At 26.0% G+C, this 27,920-nt stretch overlaps 2 protein-coding genes across 3 annotated transcripts in view; both read left to right on the forward strand.

Annotated features, from left to right (window-relative positions):
- The first annotated feature begins 2,031 nt into the window (after window positions 1–2,031).
- On the forward strand, window positions 2,032–9,176 carry LOC113549561 (E3 ubiquitin-protein ligase RNF13). 2 transcript variants are annotated; one of them, XM_026950922.1, is made up of 10 exons: window positions 2,032–2,413; window positions 2,723–2,812; window positions 5,365–5,557; window positions 5,627–5,807; window positions 6,024–6,126; window positions 7,617–7,698; window positions 8,182–8,356; window positions 8,427–8,641; window positions 8,697–8,889; window positions 8,947–9,176. In XM_026950922.1, the coding sequence occupies exons 3-10, from the start codon at window positions 5,399–5,401 to the stop codon at window positions 9,024–9,026; spliced, it is 1,188 nt and encodes a 395-aa protein (XP_026806723.1). In that variant the 5' UTR covers window positions 2,032–2,413; window positions 2,723–2,812; window positions 5,365–5,398; the 3' UTR covers window positions 9,027–9,176. The 2 variants fall into 2 exon arrangements, with proteins under 2 accessions (XP_026806723.1, XP_026806722.1); XM_026950921.1 differs by having other exon boundaries at window positions 2,035–2,413; window positions 7,617–7,728; window positions 8,947–9,175.
- A 5,141-nt stretch (window positions 9,177–14,317) lies between these two features.
- Window positions 14,318–27,920, forward strand: part of LOC113549603 (protogenin B-like) — a 31,616-nt gene continuing 18,013 nt past the window's right edge. The window contains exon 1 of the mRNA XM_026950986.1: window positions 14,318–14,390. Coding sequence (XP_026806787.1) covers window positions 14,318–14,390 — 73 coding nt within the window. The remainder of the gene's footprint in view (window positions 14,391–27,920) is intronic.

Genomic DNA, 27,920 nt, shown 5'->3' on the forward strand with positions numbered 1-27,920 from the left:
GTAAATATTATAGGTAAACGAAGAGATGGACAATCCAGTTGTGGCATACTGGATGTAGCACTAAATATTTTTTCTAACGTGATTCAAACTACTCATTAAACTTACCTGCCTTCTTGACTATTGCTTCTATAAAGTTGGTCTCTGAACTTTTATCAAAATTGACCAAGTTATTTGTGATTCTGTAGCCTGTTTATGTACAATTGTACAAACATACATATTTAAATAACATATTCAAAAATAATTTAATATTATTTTCTTAAGACAATGTTCTTAAGAAATATCAACACTTGTGTAAGAAACATATGTATTTAAAATAACAAAATAGATAACATCCAACTTAATAATATATCAATTTATGTACCTATCCATTGATGAATATCGGTTATATTTTTTTTTCTTTACTAAACTATGTATATTATGATATAATTTGAAAAAACTCTTGACATTTTACACAAAATATGTACACGGTAATCATTGAGTAATAAGTACCTATCACCTATGTAAGTCAGCAAGGCTTGCTTTAACTTTTTATAGTGAATATAATTTATTTTAATATTTTATTTTATAACAAATTTGTTATTATTATTTATATTATTATAAACAATTTATTATACGCCTTAAAATAATAATTGGTAACAATACTATTAATTATTAAAGTATTAGTGTATAAAATTACTGGATAGAAAGCTGAAAGCTGTATTTAAACAGAGTCAGTATAATTAATAAAACGTGAAATGAAAATGCAATGCACGAATAATCAGAACAACAGTGATGTCTATGGTATATTTTCTTTTATTAATATAATATTATTATGTCTTCAATCAGAAATATAAAATCATCAAATATTTTATTAAATATAAAATAATTACAATTTTATAATTATAAAATATTCTACGCGTAATTCCATGTATTATTGAAGAAAAAACACGTGCAACTCGAGTACTCGACAGCATGACTACTATGACTAAATCTATTTACTGATTACTATTTACTACTATTACCAGTGGCGTAAACTGGGTGGTGCAAATGTAGCACTTGCACCATCACATCTAAAATGTTTTTGCACAATCAGAAAATCATTGAAATATATAATATAATATATATAAACAGGTACCAAATTGTAATTTTAGTGTATGGATTAGGCATTATCAATTAAATTATTATTCTATCTACATTCTAAAAAAGTAAAATCAAAAATTTGGTAATAATTCAGTAACTGACAAATTAGAATCAAAAATAGAATACATAAAACAAAATGACATTTAAAAAGGTTTTCCATTAATTACAGATACATTAAAAATATTCCGAACAATACCTACTAATACAGCAGGTTGCAAAAGATCTATTTCTTGTCTAAAGAGGTTAAAAACTTACCTCAGAACGGCTATGGGACAAAAAAGGCTTAGTAGTTTAGCTACTTTGCAGCTCGAAAAAAAGAATAATATTAATTTGGACCAAGTAATTGATGAATCCGATTCGAGATCTGTGGAAAGAGGATGTCGTCTCAACTTAAAATAAATAGGTTAGGCTACATTTTTGACTGTTTTTTTTTATTAATATTATAATAATAAAGGTTTTACTGCTAAAATAATTCAAAATGTATTTATTATTTAAAGAAATATATTATGGGAAAATATATTATAGTTTATAAGGAAGGATTTTACTTAGGAAGTTGAATTATTGGTGTGTTAGAAATAATTATAAGTTGAGAATATGCCACTGTACCACCAGAAATTGGATCCAATTTACGCTACTGACTATTACTGTGACCAGCCACGACTTGGCCGTTTTGTGATTATTTTTTTGATCGATGAAATTATTTGAATCACATTGAATTTACGTCTTTCTTCGTTATTGCACAATTTTTATTGGCCAACGTCGCGGCTAACCTGTAGTTTGGAGTCCGTCAATCATGCAATAACAGCTGTATTTACTACTGCAACAGCTGCTGCTGGTCTACGGCCCTGCGTCGTGATGTGATAACAGTCAGTGTACGCCGCCTGAGTTATTAATTTAATTCCTTTATAGTGCAATTTATTATTATTATTATTATTTCCATTATCATTTATTTATTATTAGATATTATTATTCGCGTAATCGACAACGGTGTTGCTCGTCTTGTTGTTTTTCTCGATTTGCGTTTCAACATTATTACTTCTCGCCCTGCGGGGGGTCCGTCCATCGTTGTTATCGCCGCTGTCCGTTGTTTTTGTTCCGTGTAGTGCACAGACTACCAAATGTACATTACACACTAGTTGTCCCGCAGTATCATATACGATTTTTGTCTGGCTGTCGGAAATTTGGACATCATTACACGTCGCTCTTCTAGCCGTATTAAGTTTTTCATTACGAGTTTCGATTTATTTGTGCGTGCGTCGAGCGCTGGTTTCAGTGATTCGAGCTGCAAGTCAAGGTCAGTTTATCGTATACACTTATGAGATCAATGATGTGTATTGATCAATAATATTTATTTATGTCGTGCACAGCTATCGTAATGCATTTTGACAACACTAGCCCAGCATTTAGTTGCGTGTGTAGTTGTGAACTGCGATCTTCATCGATGACTGCTCGTCAAAATGTCAAACGTTTTTGTCATTGTTTTTAGTATTATTGTTAAAAGCTAATTGTTATCAGCTACAGAAATTCTAGTCCCGGCTGTGCTTGCCATCATAGACTTTTTAGTGTCAATTTTAAAAATTTGTTTTTACTTTTATTTTCGCAGATCATGATTAACGCCGAAGGTCAGATTTATTTCAACTGTCAGTTACACGTTGTATGCCCAGAATTACTGTAACGGTTTGCCAGAAAATAAGTAAATAAATGGGAGGGTTTAAATTCATGTTGTATAATATTGTCTAATACAGATCTATTGATCTAAGAGAAGTTAATTTTACGTTAACAATTAGTATTATTGTTTTACACATATTATTGCCAATAATAGAAATATTTTCTATTTGACTGATCTTTGTTAACTTATAAAAAAATAATTATATATTAAAGACACACCAACAAGTTTATCCAAGTTGAAATTCAATCTTTTGTATAGCATGGGTTAGTTAATTTACTTTTCCCAGTATGTAAACATGTACATTTAACAATGCTTTTAGTAAATATGATTAGCTGATAAGATAACATTAAGCTTGCACGTAAAGAGTATAGGTTATAACTGTTTTATATTATATCATTTTAAATTAATTATTATGATTATATAATTTAAATCTCACGTGCCTGGTACATAGGAGTTAATTAAGTAGTTAGGATAAGTGCCATATTATGTATTTATAGAAAAAATAAAACATTTTATTTTATTTATTTATTTATTTCAGTTTAATTTAATTTAATTTAATTTTAATTTTCAGTAAATTATATATTGCTACACGTATTTTAATATCAATACTTTGTCAAAAATTATTTAAAAGTGCACTTGAATATCTCTTAGAATATTAGTTTGCAAACAATTTTTTTTGATAAAAATGTACAACCTACTAAAACATGACTATAGCTTAGATACCAGGTTTTAATAATGAAGATAGGAATAAGTAAGTAGATAAACTGGCTATAAAACCAGCAATTAATTTAAAACTTTACACACCTGTAGACAAAAGATTATTAGTGTTACATGTTATTATTAGTAAAAAAAATGTATACAAAATTTGTATATAGAAAAACGATACCAAACTTAACAAAAAAAAATGTGTAATGTATAATCACATGTTTAAATAGAAAATATGTCATTTTAATTTTAACATATCTAAGAACTTTGATATATGTACATTAGTACCTTCTGAGAAAAAAAAAATTAATCAAATTTATAGTTGGTGGAGTACAATTATCTGTTAAATGTCGACAAATAAAAACTACCAACAATTAAAACAATATTCCCAAATTCTACCATCAGTCAATATGACAAATTGAGAATATCAGCATACAAATCTTAAAAGTAATATAAAAACTTATTGTAACATCATGTATATATCATGTAATACATATTAAAAAATTAAAAACCAACATTACTATAATTATGATTTTAGTATTTATATTTGTCCAGAAATTATGAGTGACAACAATTGAACCGTCATTCAATAAATCAAAAAAAAAAAAAAAATAGGAATGATCATAGACAAAATATGGGCAGAATATATCAGAGACAAAAAAAATTCAATTTAGACTATCTACTACGTCCACTATTAAAATCCAAAATGAACCTTAAAAAATATTACTATTATATAAAACAATAAAAATAAAATTATTAGGTCAGTTTGGAATTCAAATATGAGATAAAAATATGCATCGTACTTGTGCTCAATTGAAACTTTCCAATTTATCTACTGGTACATAATTTCAACAAACCATGGTATTTTACAAAGGCACATTTAGACAGAGATTTGATGATGCAAGCATTTGATAAAGTTGCCTAATTTCGCAACAAAAGATTCTATGCCCAGTAAACCACAAATAGCCATTAATTCCATAAATGTCTTCAAAATTAGGATAGTTCCTAGGGATCATTTAAGAAACCAGAATTAACAATAACCAACTACGAGTTATTCATCTTAGATAATTTCCTCATTATGTGAAATGTGAACACATAACATAAATTTTCTTTATTCTATCTAGTTTACTGATTCTTATATTAAGAAAGAAGTATCTATCACTATTATTTTATTATGTAATTATAAAAAATAATATTAATGTATAAATAAAAAATTGGCCATTGGTAAAAAATATAAACATGTATTTGCAATGAATATAATATTATATACCTACTGTTTTTTGATAAGTTACATAGTTTAATAATAAAATTCATTTTACTCATTTTACCAAATTAAAATATAAAATATCACAAATTATTTATGAATAATTTTATATTAACTTTGAATAATTTAGTAATAATATTTTTACTCTTGTTACTTAATATAGTCTGGTATTATTCAAAGTTATTAACCCAAAGTAATATTAGTATAAAAATTGATGGCTAGGAATGGCAATGTTAAGAATATTTTTAGATAATTAAAAAAAATAGATAATAAACATGCAAAATTAATATTGTTTAATTCAGAGGTTTTCAAACTTGTTGATGTTACGACAAATTTTAGCTACTTGAAACTCATTAGTTTGTTTCAATGTTTATCCTTATTCTTGTAATAAATTATAATCATGCAGTGTTTTAGTGACATGTTGCTCTGTAACATTTATAACTATTATAGATAAACCAATGATTAAACTAAATTTCAACATCAACACTTATGGTTTCAGTATATTATATATTTGTATTTGTATATTTTTATATGTATACCTATTTTTTAATAATAAATAATAATGGTTTATAATATTTTACCCTGTATATTGTATCATTTGTTTCAGTTGTGTATCAGATGTTGTACAGCTTTTATCAAAAATGTTTAGAAAGGAAACGGCATTTATTGCCTTAATAATGTTTATAACTACAATAAAATGTGATATTAGCATATATACTAGAGATCACCAACAGTTAGATTTAGAGTTTAAAGATGCGCAGTCTCTTTTTGGAGCGGATATACCTTCAGATGGCATTAAAGTATTTTATTTTCTATATATACTTAAAATCTATTTATATGTATTAATTTAAATTTTTAAATTGTTGAAGGGTTACATTTTGAGTGCTGAACCCGAAGATGGTTGTACTAAAATTGAATCTCCGCCCAAAAGTGGAAGTTGGTTTGCCTTAATTAAGAGAGGAAATTGTAATTTTGACGTAAAAGTTAGAAATGCTCAAAATAGCAATTATACATTAGCCATTATATTCAATGTTAACTCTAGTATTGTTGGTAAGTAAACATAATTTGAATATCTAATTTATAACACTAATAATGTTAGAATTTAATATTTGTATTAAAAATTAAATTAAATTACCTAATATTATTTAAAGAAATTGTGTTTAAATCCATGATAGTTAATAGTGTTAAACACACTTTAGATTGTTTGAAAATTAATAACTTCATTTGATTAAACTATTAATTCATTTTTACATTTTTGTAAATTAGTGCCAATGAATGGTAAAAATACAAGTGATATAGTCATTCCGTCAGTTTTTGTTGGTGAAAGCACTGGGATTATGTTGAGAGACTACTATGATTATCAAAACGGGTAATAATTATAAAATTTTAAATTTATTTAGATAAGAATTTATATTTTTCATTTAAAGAACAAAATATTTTATTTAACCAAATAAATTTTTTGTGATTAATATATTAATTCAATTTTATTAGATTAGGTAACACCTTATTTAAATTTTTTTTCTTATATATAAATGTAACTTAAAAGCATACCTGAGAATTTTAATTGAAGTAAAATTATATATATTATCATTGATATGCAGAGGAGGTCATCATGACAGGAACTGTAGTGATAAAGAAATCCTGAAGGAAATTATCTTCAGAATTATCCAAATCCTCCCTTCAATACAATTAATATTAAATCAAAATTATATTTACTTAGTACTAGTGCTTGATTATAAAGAAGTGCAGATAGACAAAGCCCTTCTACTTCTAAAAAAAAAAAATAGTTTTGCATCTCTCTTTTCTATTTTTTTCCCAAGCACTGTGTTGTATTAAATCTCCTGAAAATAGTAATTTAAAACATTTTATTATGTCACCAAGATAGTTATGATTTTATTATTAATTTCAAACCAAAAGTTTTAATTTTGTAAATTATAAATCAGAATAAAATAAATTTATATCATAATATTAGTTAAATATTTAAAAAGTTTAATAACTACTATTTTGTTTAAATTTTTAAATATATTTTTTAAAGTTCCATATGACTTAACATTTGGCAGTAGTTTTAAAATTTTAGTGGCTACATCATAGTCAATTTCATAGGTCAATTTTTGTTGTATTAAATGCTTAAAATTTGTCCAATATATCACACAATTTTGTCTTGGTAAATTTAGAAAGGCTTTTTTTTTTTTAATTATTAATATTTGAATGCTATTAAAACATTAGAAGATATAGATTGTCCATTGAAATTTAAAAGTACATTAGTCTTCTTAATTTTTTATATAAAAAAATTTAATTTGGTAAATTATATAAAATAGCAGAAAAATTTGTAGGAAAAGTAGTGCACACTTAATTATTCTCAAAGTCGTGTATTGGAATTTAATTATTGCCTATTAAGACCTTTTTTTTTGTTACCTTATATTTTTTTAAATTTTAATTAAAGAAATCTGTAGCTTTAATTATAGTAATGTATGTATCAATGAATCAATCATGGAATTTTATAGTTGAATAGCACTTAGCTGTTTTTAAGGACTTTTAGAATACTTTTTTTTATGATGATTCATAAAAAATAACTAAAATATTTATTAAAAATGGTTCTATGTTAATATCATTGTTAATAAAAAATAAATTCATATTATTTAAAAATTATTTCTTTAATATTTAAGTTTTAAAATAAAACATTAGCTCTTGAGTAAACATTTAATTTCTTCAGATGACTACAATATTACAGTCAGAAAATACATTACCCATGTTTAACCTTTTTTATTATTGTTAATAAATTTCTGCTTATTTAGTTCTTCTTAAATAATACATACATACATATATATATATAAATATATATTTACATTTTTTTTTTAGCTATTATGTGATTGTAGACAACAGTCAATTCCCATTTGATATAAACTTGAATTTATTGTTGCCATTTGCTGTGATTGTTGCGGTATGTTTCTTCGCAATGCTTGGGTTTATGGTAATATATATTTATAAGCTCTGTCCTAAATGGATAAAAATTGTATATTATTATATAAAATACAATAATTATTTCACATATTATAAAATAGTCAATACAATCAGTTCTTACAATAATTTTATTTAATTGGATGTTTGTGAATATTTATTATCTTTTGTTTCATTATTTTTTTGACAATAGTATTTAAACATCCATTTTTAGTGTTGTATTCATTAAGGTGTAGAATTTATCTATATGTATTTTATTATTAAAATAATTAGACGTTCAATTTTAATCAATTAGTTTGGTAGTCAATTCTAATATTAAATTTTACTTGTTTACTTAAAATAACTTATTTTAAAAATTTCTAAAACATTTAATTAAATTATTAAATTAATATAAAAACTTTTAAACATCTAAAGAATTATTGTTTGATAAGCTATTGATTAATTTAAAGTTATGAATAATTTACAGTTAATTAAATGGATTAAAGATCGAAGACGAGCATTTAGACATCGATTACCAGCATCTATTCTTCGTAAAATTCCGATCTCAACTTTTGTGAAAGGTGATCCATATGATACTTGTGCCATATGTTTAGATGATTATATGGATGGAGACAAATTAAGAATTTTGCCATGTGCTCATGGTAAGTAAAGACTTATTTATTTTTATATTTTACATTGGTCATAAATAAATTGTTTTAATAAATATTACAGCTTATCACTGTAAATGTATTGATCCATGGTTAACACGAAACCGACGATTTTGTCCTATTTGTAAACGCAGAGTTTATGGCAATAATGAAGATCTACATTCTGTGGCATATTCTTCAGATACTGATAGTGATGAGCCCAATGATAGAACTCCATTAGTTGCACCTGGTATTAATAATTCAAATTCATTGGGTGTTGGTACATTCCGTAGTTTCAGAGTAAGTAATATTATTTTTTATGTTAACATGTAATGTTTCACAAGTGTTTTTACAGGGACGTGTTTTCACTCGTGGTAGATCTGCTAACACTGTTCCTGTGCATCCTCCAGTTTTATCATCAATAAATGTAGCCAATGCAGATTATGACACAGTTTCATCTCAAACAGATTCATCAGACTCAATGTTATCAGATTATCAAAATCTGTATGATGCACCAGCTCACCAATCGGTTTCAGCATCAATGTCAAGTAAGTGAAAAAAAAATAAATTGTACCATATACTGAACATTTATATGTTAATCATAGATTCAGTGAATAATTTGGCTCCAGAACTGATGACTAACATAGAACCAAGTAGAACAAATGTGCAGAACCATATCGTTTAAACAGTTTATCAACAAACAGCCTAAAAAAGTTGATTTCTTTTATTGGACTTTAATTATATTACATTGCTTTTAAATAGAAACAAAATATGATTTATTTTTTTTAATCAAAATATTGTTTTTAGGTCTTTATTTTATTACTATAAGTTTTTTAATCAGATATATTATTTTTAGTAATGAATATAAACCATTTAAATAACTTAGACAAAAAAAAAACAGACTGTTCAAATTTTCTTAAAATTTTAAATATTCTCACTCTATTAACAATAATTTTCATGTATACTTAAATTATTTTTTTTCTGATATTAGTAAAAAAATAATTATTAATTCAATATGTGATAATTGTTATGATTATAAAAAATAGTTTTGTTATTAGTATTGATCACGGTATATTATATAATATACCGTGATTTTGATATATGTATAAAAAAAAAATACTATACATTTAATAAAAATGTTTGTAATTTTAATATTCATTTATTTTGATAAGTTGATAATACCAGATACACATTGTATAAGTATAATGTTTTGTCAATCCTATATTTACTTATGTGTATAATTTTTTTTTTTTTTGTAGTATTTTAAATAAGCTTATCAGAATACCTGTTAAAAATATATATTTTCTCTATAAGAATATTTTATTTGGTTAAATAGTTTTAATGTACCTGCAAGAATGATGTATAATTCATTTAAGATTATGTTTTGTTTTTATATTATTTTTTCATTATATTTTTAAATATTTAAATATTTTTTATAACGTATATTATTGTTTATATTCTCCTTAAATTTTATTTGTGTATGATACAATTTAATGTACAGTATGTATTTAACAATTTGAATACATTATTTAAGTAGAGAGTTACTACTTATAAATTTGGTTTGAATAATTTATTACTTTTGCAATGTTTTTTAATTATCTGTTGAAAGAAATCTTAGAGAATTTATACCTGCATATTGTGTTATCTTTGTCTTACACACATACAATATGGAAAATGTTCATTCTGCTAAATTCATTTTTTAATATTACATTAAATTTACCTATCAAATTTAAAGGTAAGAATATTATCCAAGAAATTTCATATGCTTAATATTATTTTAAATGAGTTATGGACATATTTTTTAAGTCCTAATATTTTACATAGCTATAATTCACTTTAAAATTATATTAATAAAAGCATATATTGTCTTCTAGATAATATTCTTACCTTTAAATTTGTTGATAGGTAAATTTATTCTAATATTAAAGCTAACATCAAAATATATTGTGTTTTATTGTACGCATATTTTCTATAAGACAGACAACACATGTAGGTGAAACATCCTCTTAATTTACTTGTATTTCTTTTTAATTTTTATAGTAACCCATCTATATCTATTTAAATATTCAATAACAAATTCTTAAAGTCTAATAATACTTAACATTTTATAAATAAAGAAAACTTGTTATTATACACATCAATTTATAATTACTCACTAAACCACAATCAATATAAAAACATGATTTATAAAATCAATTAATATTTGTTTTAGTATGTTTTTTTTAAATTTTGCAATTACATTAAATACCTAATAATAATAATAAAAAAATTTCTGTGTCAAGGACAAATACATTTTTGCACTTTATTTAAACCTATTATATATTATATACTATTAATATTAACTATTATATATTAACCCTTAATAATCTCTTGATATATATACATAGCACCCCAAGATATAAAACCATAATGTTATAAATAAATTATTTTTTTGAAAATTTTTATTAATTCATTTTATAGATTTTCACTTTAAGTTACTATCTTGATAAGTACTGAAAAACACTCATGGGGGTGCTCATGATCGTCTAACAGTTGTTAAAAAATAAAAATGTTATACACAAACATTGAATTTTTCAAATTCAGAGAATCTAATTTTTCTAACTCATTATAATCATAATGACTTAAGTACTTAACTATCTATTATGATGATTTTATTAGTCATTTAGAGATAAATCTGCCATAACTCATGGTATATAATTTACATAAATATTATGGTATTATTAGATATCTGAATTATTTATTTTTAATTTCTATAAGATATTTACAATACGTAAATTCTTTTTTTTTAGAATAATAAAGAAATATGATAAGTGAAGATGTACAAGTGAAACTTTTGAAGGAAGAAGCTATCCAATAGTGATACTACCTTTAAATGTAATATAATATTAAATATTTATTTCATCGCTTATTAAAATATTGAGATAAAATATAAAACCACAACTTATCAACAAAGTAGTACATATATAGTTAGATATATATATACTAGATATTGATGAACAGGAAAGTATAAATAGATACCTACCCAAATAACGAATATTCTATATCTACCTATTTTAGTAGTAGGTATACTGTGCTTTTTACTATTTTGGATTGTTATATAATGCTTATAGCATAAGCAATAAATCTTAAATCTTAGATTTGAACAAACAAATATATGAGATTAACACACGGACAAGGATAAAGATTTTTAATAAGTCTGCATAAATAAATGGTATATTTTACAATACCAAAATATGTTTGCAAAAACAATAGATTTAAATATATAAAAATCTAAGAATCAAGAAAACCATAATTTTCGAATTTAAACTTAACCCATCGCTTTTTGTATGTTTAAATATATAATTATATATATGGTATAATGTGACTATACAATAATACAATATATATATATATATATATATAATTTATAATATATAACATGGAAAAAGATTGACAGGAAACAAATAGTTCTCAATTTTTAATTTGACATTATTATAATATTTATAAGTGATTTCTTTCTCAATTTAGCTCTAAATCAATCATCGATGAAAATACGACGAAATCATTTATGCATAATAATAATATATCATCCGTTGGAGAATAATCGAAGTGACGAAGTCTGAAGACGGAAATGTTAGTCGTTGGTGTATGTGGTCACCTCTCCTCAAACCAAATCGTATATATTTTGGATTACTTATTGTGTGCATATTATCTAAAATTTCAATATCAATCTTTATAGGTAATTTAGCACTTTAAACAATACTCAATTTCACTTTTTAAGGCTTATTTGCGATACAAGATTACTCCGTCTTGACACCATCACTATCATTTTTGATATTTATTAATTATTAGGTAGGTATTTAAAATTTTATAAGATAAACCACCAGTTGCGGTGGCCCTAAATTGCCTACACGAAGCGCCGTCGTCTATAATGGTACGACATAAACAATATATCGGATTTGATTACCTAATGGTTTTTGATTGTTTTAACCGCCTTTTAAAATAAATAATAATGATATATGAATTTGTTAAATCACTTACGTTAATTTATTGGTGAAAATGTGAAGGCAATTTCCTTCTATTGAATTTTCCCAATCGATTGAAAAAACATAGTGATATTTTGTTTTATGAATATATTGTCATTATTATAAAGTATTATTCATGAAGAATATTTTCTTAATTGACGTACTGAATATTTTGATTGGAAATAATTCTCATAATTCATTTTTCCCGCGTAAACAATGCCCCCACTGACCCACCTGTTATTATTTAAAAACAAACGATAAAAAAATATAGAAAAATATGATCGATTTTCGTGATATAGGATTAGTCTATATACATACATGTTATACCTATTAAATAAAAAACGAAAAATAATATTTTCAATAATATTATGTTATGAAATCATAACAATTAAAAATGTTTTTAGAGCAGTGATATATCATATATGTATATATATATAGTGGTATTTAGAATTTTTATATCTTATCATTGTATATTGAAATTAATATTTATATATTATAATATATAATATATATATATATATATATATTGTTATAACTATCGATTGTATGCAATTTCATCTATTGAGTAGATACGATCGATGTCAAATCGTTTTAAATATGGTTAGGCTTAGGATTATCGTCTATAGAATTAGAGTGTAGGCAGATTTTATTTCTCAACCGCTGATCAAATGCCGTGGATCACCCTAGGATCTGTAGCTCTGTACGAATTTACCATGACGTTATTCACTGTGAATTGTGATCATACTATTCATACTGAATATTTAAGTGTACGGTGCGCGCATGCGTATGTATTTGAACGGGCGTACGGCGACCTTGGTGTAAACACAGCGATGTTATAAACAACACATAGAGTTCACGGTCTATCGAATTATCTTATCACACAACACGCTATGTGATAAGATCGACATGGCGCTAAGCAATAGTTTTGAAATAAATATTATAATACGCTTGTCGCTTACTTAATATATTCTATTATAACATTGAACTATTTACATTTATCTACAATATTTCAAGTCGCGTTCATACTATACTGCGAGGTGCGTATTTTTCGAAACGTATTTCTTTTTGTGCAAAAATCGAATGAATTGTGAATAGCACGATAAACGGTGTCATTGGCATTTGGCAACCCTCCCACAGTCCCGCAAGAATCAGAAATCGGAATGGGAAGACGTCGCAAACTGACTATGACAAAGCAGTAGTTGTCGGGAGTGCGTCGAAATCACCGCTAGATCACGTCGTTCTCGGTCAGCAATTTCTTTACCTTCTCACTAGTCGTTGTTCGTTCGCGAAATTCTCGTACGCCCCCCTCCACCCTCTCATAACTTCCAAATGTTCAGACAACAACAATAATAATAATAATTCGGCTTATTGCGCGGTTTGTAAGGTGCGCGCGCACAACGATAGTGTTTATGGCTGTGTGCGCGTGCGCTGGTTTATGTGTGCGAGTGAGTGCGCGCGCGTGTGACAATAATATTATTGCCGTAGCGTCGTGACAGTGTGTGAGTGCGCGCGCATCGACCATCACCGTCGTGTCAGTCCGGTCAAAATATCTCCGCAGCGTTCGGCACACGTTTTTTTTTTTCATACAAAATAAAACATTGATCGTCAGGATTTTTACGTTTTTCCGATCTTTTAGCTGCACATTGCCGACCGTGTCTTGACGCGCGTCGTACACAATTTTGCGAGGTACCGTGTACCAAGGTAACTTCAGACTCTTATCTCGTTGGTACGACCACGATACTGAACCGTTTCACGCCGGAGCAGATCGCGAAGTGTTGTTTTGTTCAGTGGCGGTAATCTAAGACGACGGCCTCGTCCCCGAACCATCCAGAGTGTCTGTTTGGACGACTTGCTGGAGGAGCGGTTACAACTGCTGGAATCTGTGGAACATAGGTTTTAGCAGAATCTCGACGTCATCGTCCCTTCGGCTGTGAAGGTGGTGAACGAGCAAAAGTCGGTCCAATGTGCCTCCATGGCGACCGCCACTACGTCCGCCGGCATCGTTCTGTTGCTTCTGCTGCACATGTTAACGGTCGGCAGTGTGGGTGAGTACATATTCATGATTTCATAATGTTAGTTGTATCTAGGTAATGAGATTAAAATCGTACACCGGTGGTCAATAATAGCCACCGTTTGATTTTGACGAAGGTATTACTGCCCTAGTCCAAGTAAAAAGCGTTTATATAATATTATCAAAAATATCTCGTTTCGTGATAATATAATATAATAATGTGTTACAGATAATATTAATGTTGTTGTACCTAACGTATTTTGTAAATGAGCCCCTACACTATCATAACTTCTAAATTTCCACGATCGTCTTCGTCTTCTCTTTTAGCTCCTAAGCGTTGCGTTAGGATTTACCCTTCTTCGGTGTTCCGTTCAACTATTTGTGTATCTTATAATATTATCATTATCATCCAGTCTCCGAACAGAGAACTAGGCGACCGAATGAATCTTTATCGCTCGTCCGGCTGTCCGCTATCTGTTATATCGTGAGATAAATGATAATTACTGTTATTGTTATTCAGCGGTCGTACGTGATAACGACAAACAGCTACAGGCCGAGTGTACCACGATTAAGCCATGTGGTTTGTCTCGGAATGTCGAAATTTATAAAACGTCACTTATCGCCACCGTCAGTGGCACTACTCAGTATTCCGTTATTCGGTTATCGCCGTGTGATAAAATATTGTGTTTTTTTTACGTAAGCGGTATCCAAGTATCCAACGTGTTTTCCTAACGTAGTAACGTTGTCTGCGCGACCGGCCTGCCACCGATCGGATTTGTCGTATATCGATATACCTCTATCATCTACCTATACATACATATTTCCCCTCCACCGTACCCTCCCACCATCCATTTTTAACGATTCAATTAATGATCGATCACACGGCTAAAACGTTTATATGCCGTTATCTCCGCGCGCAGACAACAATTGTCGTCATTCATCACCTTTTGCCGTTTTATTTAGACTATTGCAAACGTGTGTTTTAATAATAATATTATGTACACATATCCTGATCGATTTAAAATGTCAAATGCATACGCTAGCAAAATATTTTAAATCGTGTGATCTCTTAAGTTGTGTATTAGTTTGCTAGTGTTGAGAAAATCAGGTATATGAAAAAAAAGAAATATAATAATTATAATTTAGTCATTTAAAGTTATGAATTACACAGCCTAATATAACCTTAACCTACATCGTCAATAGTTTTTCAATATATAATACTATTATTAGTTGTAGAAGTTGATTTTTTCACAGAAATATATTGGTTTGATGAACTAATGTTTTGAACAGTGATGTTTATTCTTATTCGTGTTCTAAGCTCCTTGAATACGAATTGTACTGTACGATTCCTCGGACTATTATTTATAGATATATTGTATTAACTTTATATTATTATATTTTAAATGGCAATGTCTCGTGTTATTTTCCTCTTCAAACATAATATTATTTTGATGTTTGTCAATTACTAATATTTAAAAGTCCAATCCAACCCCAAACTGAACTATGTTATGTAGGTACGTGTTTACTTTATGTTCAAAATAATGTAAATATTTATTTTTAGCGGTAACTAAATATTATAAAGAAAAGGATCATTATGTAAAATATATTATTATAGTAGATATCTACCAGGTAGAATATAATAATAATTAATGAAAAACACACATTTTACTGTATATAATGGCGCGGTCTTGGTTGTTATTAGTTATTAGTTATTAGTTATTACATGTGACGGGAGTTACTGGGGTACCCCATATTTTTAATCAATAGTTGAACTAAGGTCTTATTGACGAATTGAAGGTTACAATATCTGTCTGATATTTTACTAGAATTATATCCTTTGACATTTAGCTGAATATTATTGTTTCTATATTTTACAATCTTTTTGATGACAATTTAAGCTTAGAAATGTAGTATTATGTATATATGTAATTTATGTTTTATAACTTTATAAGTGAGTTTATAAGCGATACAAATGCATGTTCATTCATTATTTTATTCTTAAAAAATGTTGTAGTACATGTTTATGTAGTATTTAATAAAAGTCAATAGAACAGATGTTTTCAAAATTTAAATTTTGCTTTAAATTATCGCATTCGAATGATGATAAAAAGTGGAACTCCGTTAAATTAAAAATGTTGTTAGTTTGATTATAGTATGTTTACATTATGTCCTTAATTATTTTTTGTTGTTTACTCGACTGTATGAAGAGTTCCTTAATATTTTTAACTTTTAAGAACCAGTTATTTTTATTAAAATTGGAATATCTATTTTAGAGATGTTACATAAAACTATCCTCGTAATATTAAAAGCACATCGCTGTTCTAACTATATAATTGAATAATTCCCTCCTTCGCTCAGAATCTAAAGTAGATTATTTTGAATAATCCAAGAATATAAACGTGTAACCTACCTTCCTACATTTTCTGTAGTATTTTTTTTAGAAATGTACGATATGTTTAAACAGTATATTGATACTGTAAGTTGTATAACGATATGTAAATACTTAACATTCATATTAAGATTACTAGTCTAAAATAATAATTTATTTTATTTATAATGTAATATGGAAGGAAAGTTGTTTCTGAAAATATAAATTTAATATATTTTTATTAGTGTTAACTGTAGAAAAATAATCAATTAGCTGACAACTGTTAAGTAGGTAGCGCAATATGAGTAATTAAATATTTTCAAAATAACTCATAGTTAAACAATGTGATTTATTGTTAATCTTGTGGTTATAATGTGTATTGTTACATATTTGTTATTGTTTTTAAATGCTTAGTTTATAAATAATTTAAATGAAAAATGATTTAAGTATCAGTGTATAAACAATTAAATAAATAGAGATAACACTTGATTTGTATTAGCTTGAGGACATCTCAACTGTATCTATGCCATCTTACATAGCAAATTTACGTTCAGAAGAATCAATTTAGTGTTGTTTGCATTTTAATATCAGTGAATTGAACTATATATGTTATAAAAGTTCGAGCTTATTCAAAATTTGTTTTGCTAAATATAAATTTGCTATGTTGTACGTTCTACGATTGAAATACACATGTGCGTCTTAAAGGTTAAGCTCATTTTACGGTTTTATAGCCTCAAGTTAGAAATAAATACAATATTATTAATTAAAAAACTATTGATATTTTATTATTTATAAGAGTTTTAATAAATTCTAAATTGGTATAATTCATAACTTTTTGAGTTATAATTGATTTTGCATAGCATTATAGAATCTCAATTTGAGTAGGTATACCTATAGGCAATGAAAAACAAATATGGATATTACATGGAGTTTTCAACTTTAATGTCTTATATTAGTTTTAAGCACCTACTTCCAATTTTGATTGGCTAAGATTTCCGAAATAATTAACTTAAAATATTAAAATATTTTGTTTATGAAAAACTGATCAATATTCATGGAGATACCTAAATATTGGTTAATTACTAATCTTTACAATTAATTTTTGACGTATCAATAAGATTATTAAAATATATTAACTTTTTTAAATTTGAATACCAAATCATTAACCTATTTTAATTACTTAACAATCAATTTTTTGGTTCTTAATAATTTATCATTAAATCGTATACATCATATTGATAGTTATTTTTTAGAATGCAAAATGTTTATTTTGTACTGGTGATATTGAATATAGAATTGCAACGCAGTAACTGATGTAGCGTTTTTAAGGGAGTTAGGTATTTGTTTATCATCTCGAGGGATAATTCTGCCGGAGATTGTATCGTGTGCGCTTGTTATTGCCAAAAAGAACAGCTGCATAAAACTAGCAAACTGTCGGCAAAATGCACACCGGTATGGATTTACTGAAAAGAAACGATTTATTGTTGGTCCAAATGGAAAACTGGTTTCTTTGGATTTCTGTTTGATATTGTGTTATAGGCCACCTATGCCTCACCACGGGTGTAGGACATAACAAAGGTTATGTACGACTAGTGGCGAGGGTTGGGTTCTACTGGAGATGCCTACTCAATAATATTATGTGTTAGTATACAGTATTATTACAGTAAACACACGATTCGATACCATTAATAACACAATTATATTGAGGCCGCACAGTATTCTTATTTTATTCTATCATCATATATTTTTTTCATGATTTTTCGTGTTAAGGAATGTATCAGGTTTTCTGAAGTATATTCACTGCGTATAGTGTTCTGAATTTTCCAATTCTAAAAATTGATAAGTAATCTTGTAAGAAGGTTGTGCTTATTATTATTTGGCTAATAGTCTTATCATTTATATATGATTTTAATTTGATTTAATATAATTTATTATTCAAAGTAGTATCTATTTCGTAGGATAATAATAAATATCAATGAAAATAATATCCAAAATACTTAAGTACTTTTTAACGTTTTTCGGGCTGGCACAATTATTTAAACTGTATTTGAATACATTGATATTTTTAAAAATTGTATTTTATAAATCAAAGTTATAACTTTTATAAGTATTATATTTCTATAAGCTATTTACATGTTAAGTTAAAAGTGTATATTCTCTTATAGGATATCGTTGTTTTCGTTTGCAATTCATTTAACTAAAATGAAAATAAATTTTACGAGATTTTATATCAGAATTAATATATTAATAAAAAGTAATATCAAAAATTGAAATATTATTGAATATTGTAAGAAAAACATATTTAAATAAAAATAACAAAGGTCAAAATGCTTATAATCACGTGATGAATACAATGTACTAGGTTTAGTTATTAAAATAACTATTAAATACAATTTATTAGTCTAATTTAATCTTAATTATTTAAATTTAATTAAATTATTTCTTCAACATGGTTGTAATATGTGTTTGATTTTGAATTAAAAATTGCTTTGTAACAGAAAAAATGTTCTTAGAATTGTAGAACTTGTCGCAGAAAAAAAATAAATATCTATTTTTTAACGTATTTTGTATATTCACTCTTTGACCTCTTAAGTGTAATTCAAATTAATTTTTTTTCGAAGATAAATTAACTGCCATTATTATTGATTATATATACTGATTATTATATGGTCCAATTTTAACGAATTTTATACGGGGCGTTTATTTAAAGGTGTTAAACATAGTACTTGAATAGTTCTGTTTATGTTTAATGTGTAAATCTTGATTGTGAAATTTGTAGTTTCGTAATCACAGGGATTCTGCGTTTTATTTTATGAGTTTACCCTTGTTCTAGAACAATAGACCCTAGCGTTATTAATGGAATAAAATAAAAATAACAATAACACACATTCCTATATAGAAGAGTTCATTGTCCTCATTTTTAAAGGGGTAACGTTAACATTATTAAAGTTTGTCTAGTTTTTCATGGAAAAAAGGTTAGCGGGATACGTATAATTTCTCAATTAGTCACAGCTATCGGTATATATATATATATTTGATACTCAATATGTTATTCGAATTATACGTGACTGTTCTAATGCGTATGGGAAATATTACAATTGAAAAAATTTTTGCTCGTCAATGCTATCTAATAATATTGTATCTTTCATTTATTGCTATGTTTATTTATAAAATATTGTGGACTCATCATTTGAGAAGAGGTGTTGAGTGAGAGTATATTATTATGGCAATAGAATGTCTTTTGATAGTGTTGTGCTGTATATGTTATTTTATTAATTATGATAATAACTTGTTTTGCTACTGTAGGTCATAAAATACTTAATCTGTAAAATATTTTCTATTTAATGAGTGTAGATTAATAATCTAATTCCTGGTAAACAATTAAGTAACTTATTTCTCTTTTTAAAAATTGATTATCATAATTTATTTTAATTCACTGAAATGTTCTGTAATTTATTTATATATGTATTATTTATTCAACTATTATTCATAGGAGTGATAAATTATAAATATTGTAAACATTAAGCTTGTATAATAATTATTTATTTTTAATTTTGGTAAAATCTTGTTATGTTTGTCTTAAAAAAATCTTTTAAATATAAAACTATATATTTCAAATAATAAATTGAGGAATTTATACTTATAAATTGAATACAGAATTAACTGTTCGTTCTTTTTCAATCAAAATAGTAGTGTCTATTAAATCTTAATTATTTTGTAATCAATAAAAAAAAAGATGTTATAGGTAGTTGTTAAATATTTTTCTAAGTCTTATTTGTTTTTACCTAATGATAAATTAACAGTGTTTTATGCATTTTTATTTAATTGCTATATATAAGTGATACCTAACTGATACCATTAAAATTAGATTAAAAGTAACTTTTTACGGATTGTAATTTTAAATAAATATTAAACGAAATTGTTTATAAAAAAATGTAAATAAAAATTTTTTTAATGATTCTAAATTTCTGTAAAAACAACATAAGTAGAAATCACAAATTTCGAAAATTTTATTTCTAAGAATTCGGGAAATTTTTGTAATATTCATCAAATTCAGTTTTTTATTTTTAATACAATTTTAATTTTTTAATTTTTATTATAAAAGCTTGACATATTTTTTAATTTAATTTAGAAATGTATTTCATTATTTCTTAAATTTTAATAATCTTTATGAACTTATTCTACATTTGTATATTATATTTGAATTTTTTAAATGAACAGATGTTTAATAAATTTACAAAATATATGTAAACATGAACAATCATTGAACCATTAGTTATGAAATTTCTTCTGGAACATTCTTTTCGTTTTATAACTAAAATTAAGAAACTCTTAATTTAAAAATACTTAATAGGTTTTTTGATTTTGACGACTTAAGTGTAATTTTAAACTTCAAACGCGAAAAAAATGTGATTTTATTTTCGAAATTGTGAAACTGCTCTAAAAGCAACTTAATAATATGATAAATCTTGTATTATATTTTTAAGTTTTTTTGGCTTTAAAATATCTTTACTTAAATAGGAAAAAAACTAAAATAATTTGAAAATATTTTGTCATGTCTAGAAAAAAGGTAATATAAATTTTTGGTAAAAATATTTAGAATCTAGTTATTTTTGGAGTAAAACTGGTGTTGCGTAAGTATTCCTGTTCTGTAGTTTTTCTCAATATATTAAAATATTTTGAGAATTTAGCTTCCCTCCCCATAATATGTACCAACAATACCAGATACAATGTTATCACAATCAATATCAAAGTTAAACATTGAACTGATAAGCATTTTTCTGCTCTAAAACACGATGATTGATAAAAAAAAAAACCATATAATTTTAAAACTAAGAACCTCCTACAACATTCATTGCTTTGCTCAGAATTCAAAACACTATTAAACTCGTTCAATTGGTTCTTCATTATTCGTTATAGTACAATGTCGTTATATTTATTTAATACGGTTATAGCTTATACTTATTTTTATGATCGTTATTCTTATTATTTTTAGTTAGTTGTTATTAAGGTAAAACATTTGAATCGGTAAAACTTCAATTGTTACATAATAATACCGGTAACAACGAATAATGCTATTTTCAATTCAATATTATAATAGCCGTTCATTGAAAACATGCATTTGTGATTTTCTAAAGTCATTCTTGTTACAATTGCATATATAATTATAACTAACCTATACTACTTCGTGTATATAATGATAGTCGATAGGTCAGTAAATGACGGTGTGCAAATAACGAATGCTTATGGTGGTGGACTAGTGGAAAGGGTGAACAGCAGTTTATATTATGCATACTATAATATAGCGATACATTATCTCTATTCTATTTATCTTTTTTTTATATGATGCATCTATGTACAAATATCAACTGTCATTCGCCAACACATTATACCATTGTTAACTTGTGCATTATTCCATTATATTTCATTCGTCCGTGAGATCTAACAGTTATTTTACTTATATTTGTTTCAGATCTCGATTTTTTTTAAGTACACTATAAATAAATAATAGTACCTATATAGGTTTATGAAAAATTTGTCAATATTTCTAAAATAATAGATTCTGAGTAGAGTGATGAATGTATTGATCTTACAATGATTATGTGTATTTTGTATATGTGTTCATGATAATAGCAGTCGATAAACTGCTTTGATTTAAAAAAATGGGGTGGTTTCTGAATTGAAATTGGATCCAGTTTTTATTTTAGAGAGGTCATAATAAAAAATTTCCAATACTTATTCCCAATACTTTTTTATAATCTAGGGAAAAAAATTAATTATTACGTAATTCCAATTTTTAAAAAATGTATTTTAATATTTTTGTGAACTCTGGAACAAATAACGATACTTGAAATTTTATAATATCATTCTTTATTCACGACAACATTTTGAAAATATTTTAAATTTTTTTGAGGTATTAAAATTTTTAAGTTTATTTTATATTTTTTTCTATACTTGTTGATAAAAACAATATTTGGTGTTATTGTTCTTCTTTCGCCTAATCGGTAAGAATATGTTTATACACTAGTAAAAAAAATAAACATTAAACCTCCACGGAAAATCTCAGTGTTCTTAATATTAACCTTGGTATGTATGCTATAATCCTTGTTGATATAATTAATGATATTAAAATGTATTACAGATTATAAATGATCACTGCTATTATAAAGTTTTTTCAAATAGGGATACACATCAAGTTTATATGTCCAATTTTAAACATTTTCACTGGAAATTTATTAAAAAGTCTCAAGTTAAAATATTTAGTAGCAATTTAGCATAAAAAACACTATCGGCCAGTAAAAGTATATTTAAGTACGATTATAAGTTTATAATAAGTGGAGAGGTTACCATATTACTATACATATTCCTCCTCTCTGACCGTACTTGTATTTTAATATTATAATATAATATTTATGGATTATTATCTTTGTATTGTTCGTTTTAATAAACTGAGGTAAATAATAACTTTGGAAGAATTATTTTTATTAGATTTTGTAATATGTACCTGAGTATTGTACTGATCTGCATTTAACTATTACAGTTGAAAACATTATTACTGAAGTGTTAGTTTTTTTTTGTGGTTCTGTGTATAGTGTATAATAAACACTCTAATTAAAATATTTAATCAAGGTAGATTATGTATAATATTATAAAGTAACTATATAATATTTGGAACATGTCGAACATGATATTGATTGTCTAATGTCTATACATGATGCGGTATAAGAAAAGAAGAATAATTATACTGCTCGTAATAAATAAAATGTTCATCAATATTTAGTAATAAATGTTTGAAAAGTTTAAATCACCACTTAAATCATTGTTTTCTTACTGCGTCAATAATAAATCATAAAAAAATAAATATATTATACAAACTTATGTCTTAAATATTTAGGTAATAGTTTTCTAAGATTTATTATTATTTGTTTTCTATACTGGCACACATATATATAATAATGTAGTAGGTATGTATACTTACAGAGCGTAATTTATCCCGTTTAACGGTCATATAATAATTGATTTTTTTCTCTGCGAATCCTTCCTTAGAGACATTAACATTATCACAGTATAAAACTGTAAATAAGTCCAAGAAAAAAATGACGGTGAAAAAAGTGCCAACTTTTCTTGAATACATTGCTGTATATATTTAATCCTCCTATGCGTGAGTCAACCGCTATTTCCTGAGGCTATTCACTGATCGTTATTTGCATGCGTATAAGAAACGAGGGCACAAGGCAGACCAGTCGTGGTAGCTTGTCCGGGATGTACAGTTTAAAATATTTAAAAAAAATATGACGTACATATTCCCATCATCTGTCAGAAGGGGTGTGTTCGGTTGTGTATTGAGCAAACGGAGCAAAACACTTATTGAAAAGGGGATGAAAGTAAATTAAGATACAATTTAAATATAGTTCGTGTTTGAAAGACCGGAAATTATAATGCGTATAACGTATAAACATTGTTTTTTATTATTCATGCATAGATATAATAAAACGGTCAATTGTAAGAAATGTATTGTAAATCTATATAAAAAAATATTATGGACCTACAATGACGTGTTAAAATGAAAACCTACTTTCTGCCGACTGAAAAATTAAATAATAAATCGTTGATGAATAAAAAGACAGTTAAATATTTTGAAACTTATGTTTGAGTAAACAACAACAATATATATTTACATATTATATAATTATATAACAGGCTTATTGAGTAAAATCTTTTTTTTTTATCATCACTTTAAATAAAATTATTTTGTGTTATAAATATTGGTTTGTATTCCATAATATTTTAATAAGATAATATAATAATAAATGCATACATAATCAAGTATAAGTTCTATAATTAAGCGTGAAATCATCGGAAAAACTGAAAAGGAAATAAGAATAAACATAATATATTAAAATGTATTATTTACAGTAATACTTACTTACCTTGCATCTAAATTACAACAAAATAACTAAAAAAAATGTGTTTGTATATTTTAAATTCTGAGTGTAGAATTAAAAAATGATTGTATCAATTTTATAATGATATGTTTTTTGATTCTGTATACACGATAAGTGATCGAAAAAATTCTTCGATTTTAAACTTTGAGGGAAGTTTCAAATAGAAAATTGGATCATGTTTGTACCTAAAAGTAACTGGAAAAATGTTCAGTATTTTTCAAAATAATATAGAAAATGGGGAATTTTTATACAAAACCAGTTTTTGAAAAATTCTATTTTTTTTTCATAGAATAATTATGTTAGCATTTCTTACTTGTAGTATTATTATAATTGTTTTGATGAGTATATAAAAATATTAAAAATACATGTCCCCTTTTTTAACCCCTTATAATTTGAAATATTTATAAATTGTTAAAAAAATTTAAAATATTTATAAAATTATTATTTTTTCCAGAAAACATTATTGTGATTCAAGTGGTAAATAATGGGTGGCTTATAAGATTTTGTTAACAATGATTCAGTGTTCAATTATTGTTAATAATACAAAAATAAATAAGTACAAATGTGTTGAGTTATTTTGGATAGTTTAAAATATAATTATTATTTTTTAATAAACATAGTGAATATGTACTTATATTAATTATAAATACATTATATTTAAAGTGTCAAAATACATATAATTATTTATAGAAGTACATTGGTATATATAAAATTAACAACTTTATTATTATAGATTTAATATAGATTAATAAGTGCTGTTTGTAGTACCTTATACTTTTATCTCCATCAAAATATTTTAGTATATTAATTATGTTTGTTCGAGTGAAATTAGGGAGGAAGAATCCCTTTCCTCTGACGTTAATCAAACATGTGTCGTATTAAGAAGTACTTTTTATTCGTTTTTTAACCGACGGCGCTGCGGAAATAGATTTCGCAATACTTTCGCAAAGTAATACTATAACAGTCATAAATTCTTTCTCTTTACCCGTTTATTTTTGCCGTATCCACCCCTCGTTATGTTATATTTAAATAATTATTTTATATTTTATTTGTATAAATTCAACTTAATTAATTAAAAATTATTTAACTGATTACGTTTTTTATTTGTTACCTATTTATTAATTATTTAATAGTGAAATTATCTGAGGCTAATAGACCATTTTCGTTTGACATTTGTTCTTTTTTGTTTTCTCGTATGTAATTATTAATCACAGAGTTCAAATTTAACATTTCCATTATAGTAACTTACTCTTATGTACACTCCACACTGACATGTATTAAACGTTTTGTGGACCTATATTTTTTATAGTACCTCTTTACCACTCCGAATCCACTGTATATATATATAATACTTGTATTTTTTTTTTAACTTAATTCTTTATTTAGCAATCTGTTACAAATTTGAACAATAAGTTTAATTTATATAATAATACAATAACAGGAATAAAAGAGTGAAGAGACCCCCCAATGGAGGTACTTCGTCAAGATAGTAGTTACGACTATATTACACATTTTAAAATTTTTTTTTTCATTTTATCTTTGCAAGTCACGACACCACTGTCTTTTTAGTCTTTTTTAGGGTTGCCTGGAATAGTTGCGGATGAGAGTTGAGTAATAAGAGGGTTTAGGTGTTGGATTAGTCGGCTATTGAAACGCTTGTAATGTAGTTTGGCTAACTCGGTGACAGTTGATATTTCTAAATCAGAGTGGAGAGATTTATTGGAGATGTAGAATGGAGCTTTTGAAACTGTTCGAAGAACTTTGGATTGGAACCTTTGAATACGATTAGTATTAGATATTTTAGCTGCACTCCAGAGCTGAATGCCATATGTCCAGATGGGTCTTAGGAGTAGTTTATAAATTAATAGTTTGTTAGGTAGTTTTATTTTTTTGGCAGTTAATAAGGGTCGTAGGAGACGAAAGCTTTTGATTTTGATGTGTGGTGCCCAAGTAAGTCGACGGTTAATGTGAATTCCAAGATATCGTACACATTGGGCATTTAGTAAGGTTTGGTTATTAAAAAATAGTGTCGGGCATGTGCCGTGTCGAAGAGTAAAAGTACAATGGGTGGATTTGCTTTCATTCATTTTTACTCCCCATTCTCTATACCATGTTTCGAGAAGGTGGAGATGATTTTGAACCTAGAGAGAAGCTAAGTTAGGATCTGCACTGCAAGTTACTATAGCTTTATCATCTGCAAAATCACTTGTATTTTAGATTTTTTTTTGTGTCACATTTTTTTCGTGTATAATACCTACTAATTTAAATATAATTATTTTAGGTATAATAAGTGTTGTATGCAGGAAAAATAAAGGGGGGTATAACATAACCCTTAAAAAAATAGTGTTAAATAATAAAAAAAATTCTTAATATCAAATACTTATATGTATATAAAAATAATAATACACAATAATTTAAAAAAAATTACAAATAATAATTACTGAATTAGTGTGTATCGCTGACTATAATATTGTATCAAATAGAATTATTTTCAGATAATATTTATTCCTCCTATCCTGTTTAGATTAAATGCCCTGCGGTCACCACTATATGCACATCAAAAATATAACTGTTAGATTTCTATAAGATATCGTACAGTATACAATGTATATAACTGATTACATCTATTTTTGTATCGATATCTTAAAATTTTCAATTTTAGACTAGTGCATTTTTGAATTTGGATAGCGTTTTTCATAATACAATTAATTGTCCGTATTAAAATGTTAATGCAGTCAGTCTGTAGTATTACACCGATCGTGGAACGACTGTTGTTATTTGTATTTGCGTTTTGTTGTTTAAGTATTAATACCTTATACAAATGAGTAAAAAATTAAAAAACAATATTTTAGATGAGTACATGATTTGTCAAAACATAAATACGAAAAAATATTAAACATCCATAGTTTTGAGAAAGATAAATATTTATATATTTTAATTTCTAGTATAATCGTAAAAATTTGTAAGATAAGTAATAAAATGTATATTATAATTAAAACCGCTAAAATTCAAAACAATTACATTTTTTAAAGTTTTTTAAACCCCTCTCCTTCCACCTAGAAAAAAATTCTAGACACATTACTGAATAAATGTATTTGTTTGTTGTTGCAATAATAGTAGTAAAGGATTAAAACACATAATTATTATTAATGAAAACAATGTTTCTTCGTATGTAAAGTCATAAGAAACATTTTGCTATTTTCTATTTTCTATTTACAAATTATTTATAATTGTTTTATTCAATTTTAAG

The sequence above is a fragment of the Rhopalosiphum maidis genome, chromosome 1 (assembly GCF_003676215.2).
Source record: "Rhopalosiphum maidis isolate BTI-1 chromosome 1, ASM367621v3, whole genome shotgun sequence".
NCBI classification, from domain to species: domain Eukaryota; kingdom Metazoa; phylum Arthropoda; class Insecta; order Hemiptera; family Aphididae; genus Rhopalosiphum; species Rhopalosiphum maidis.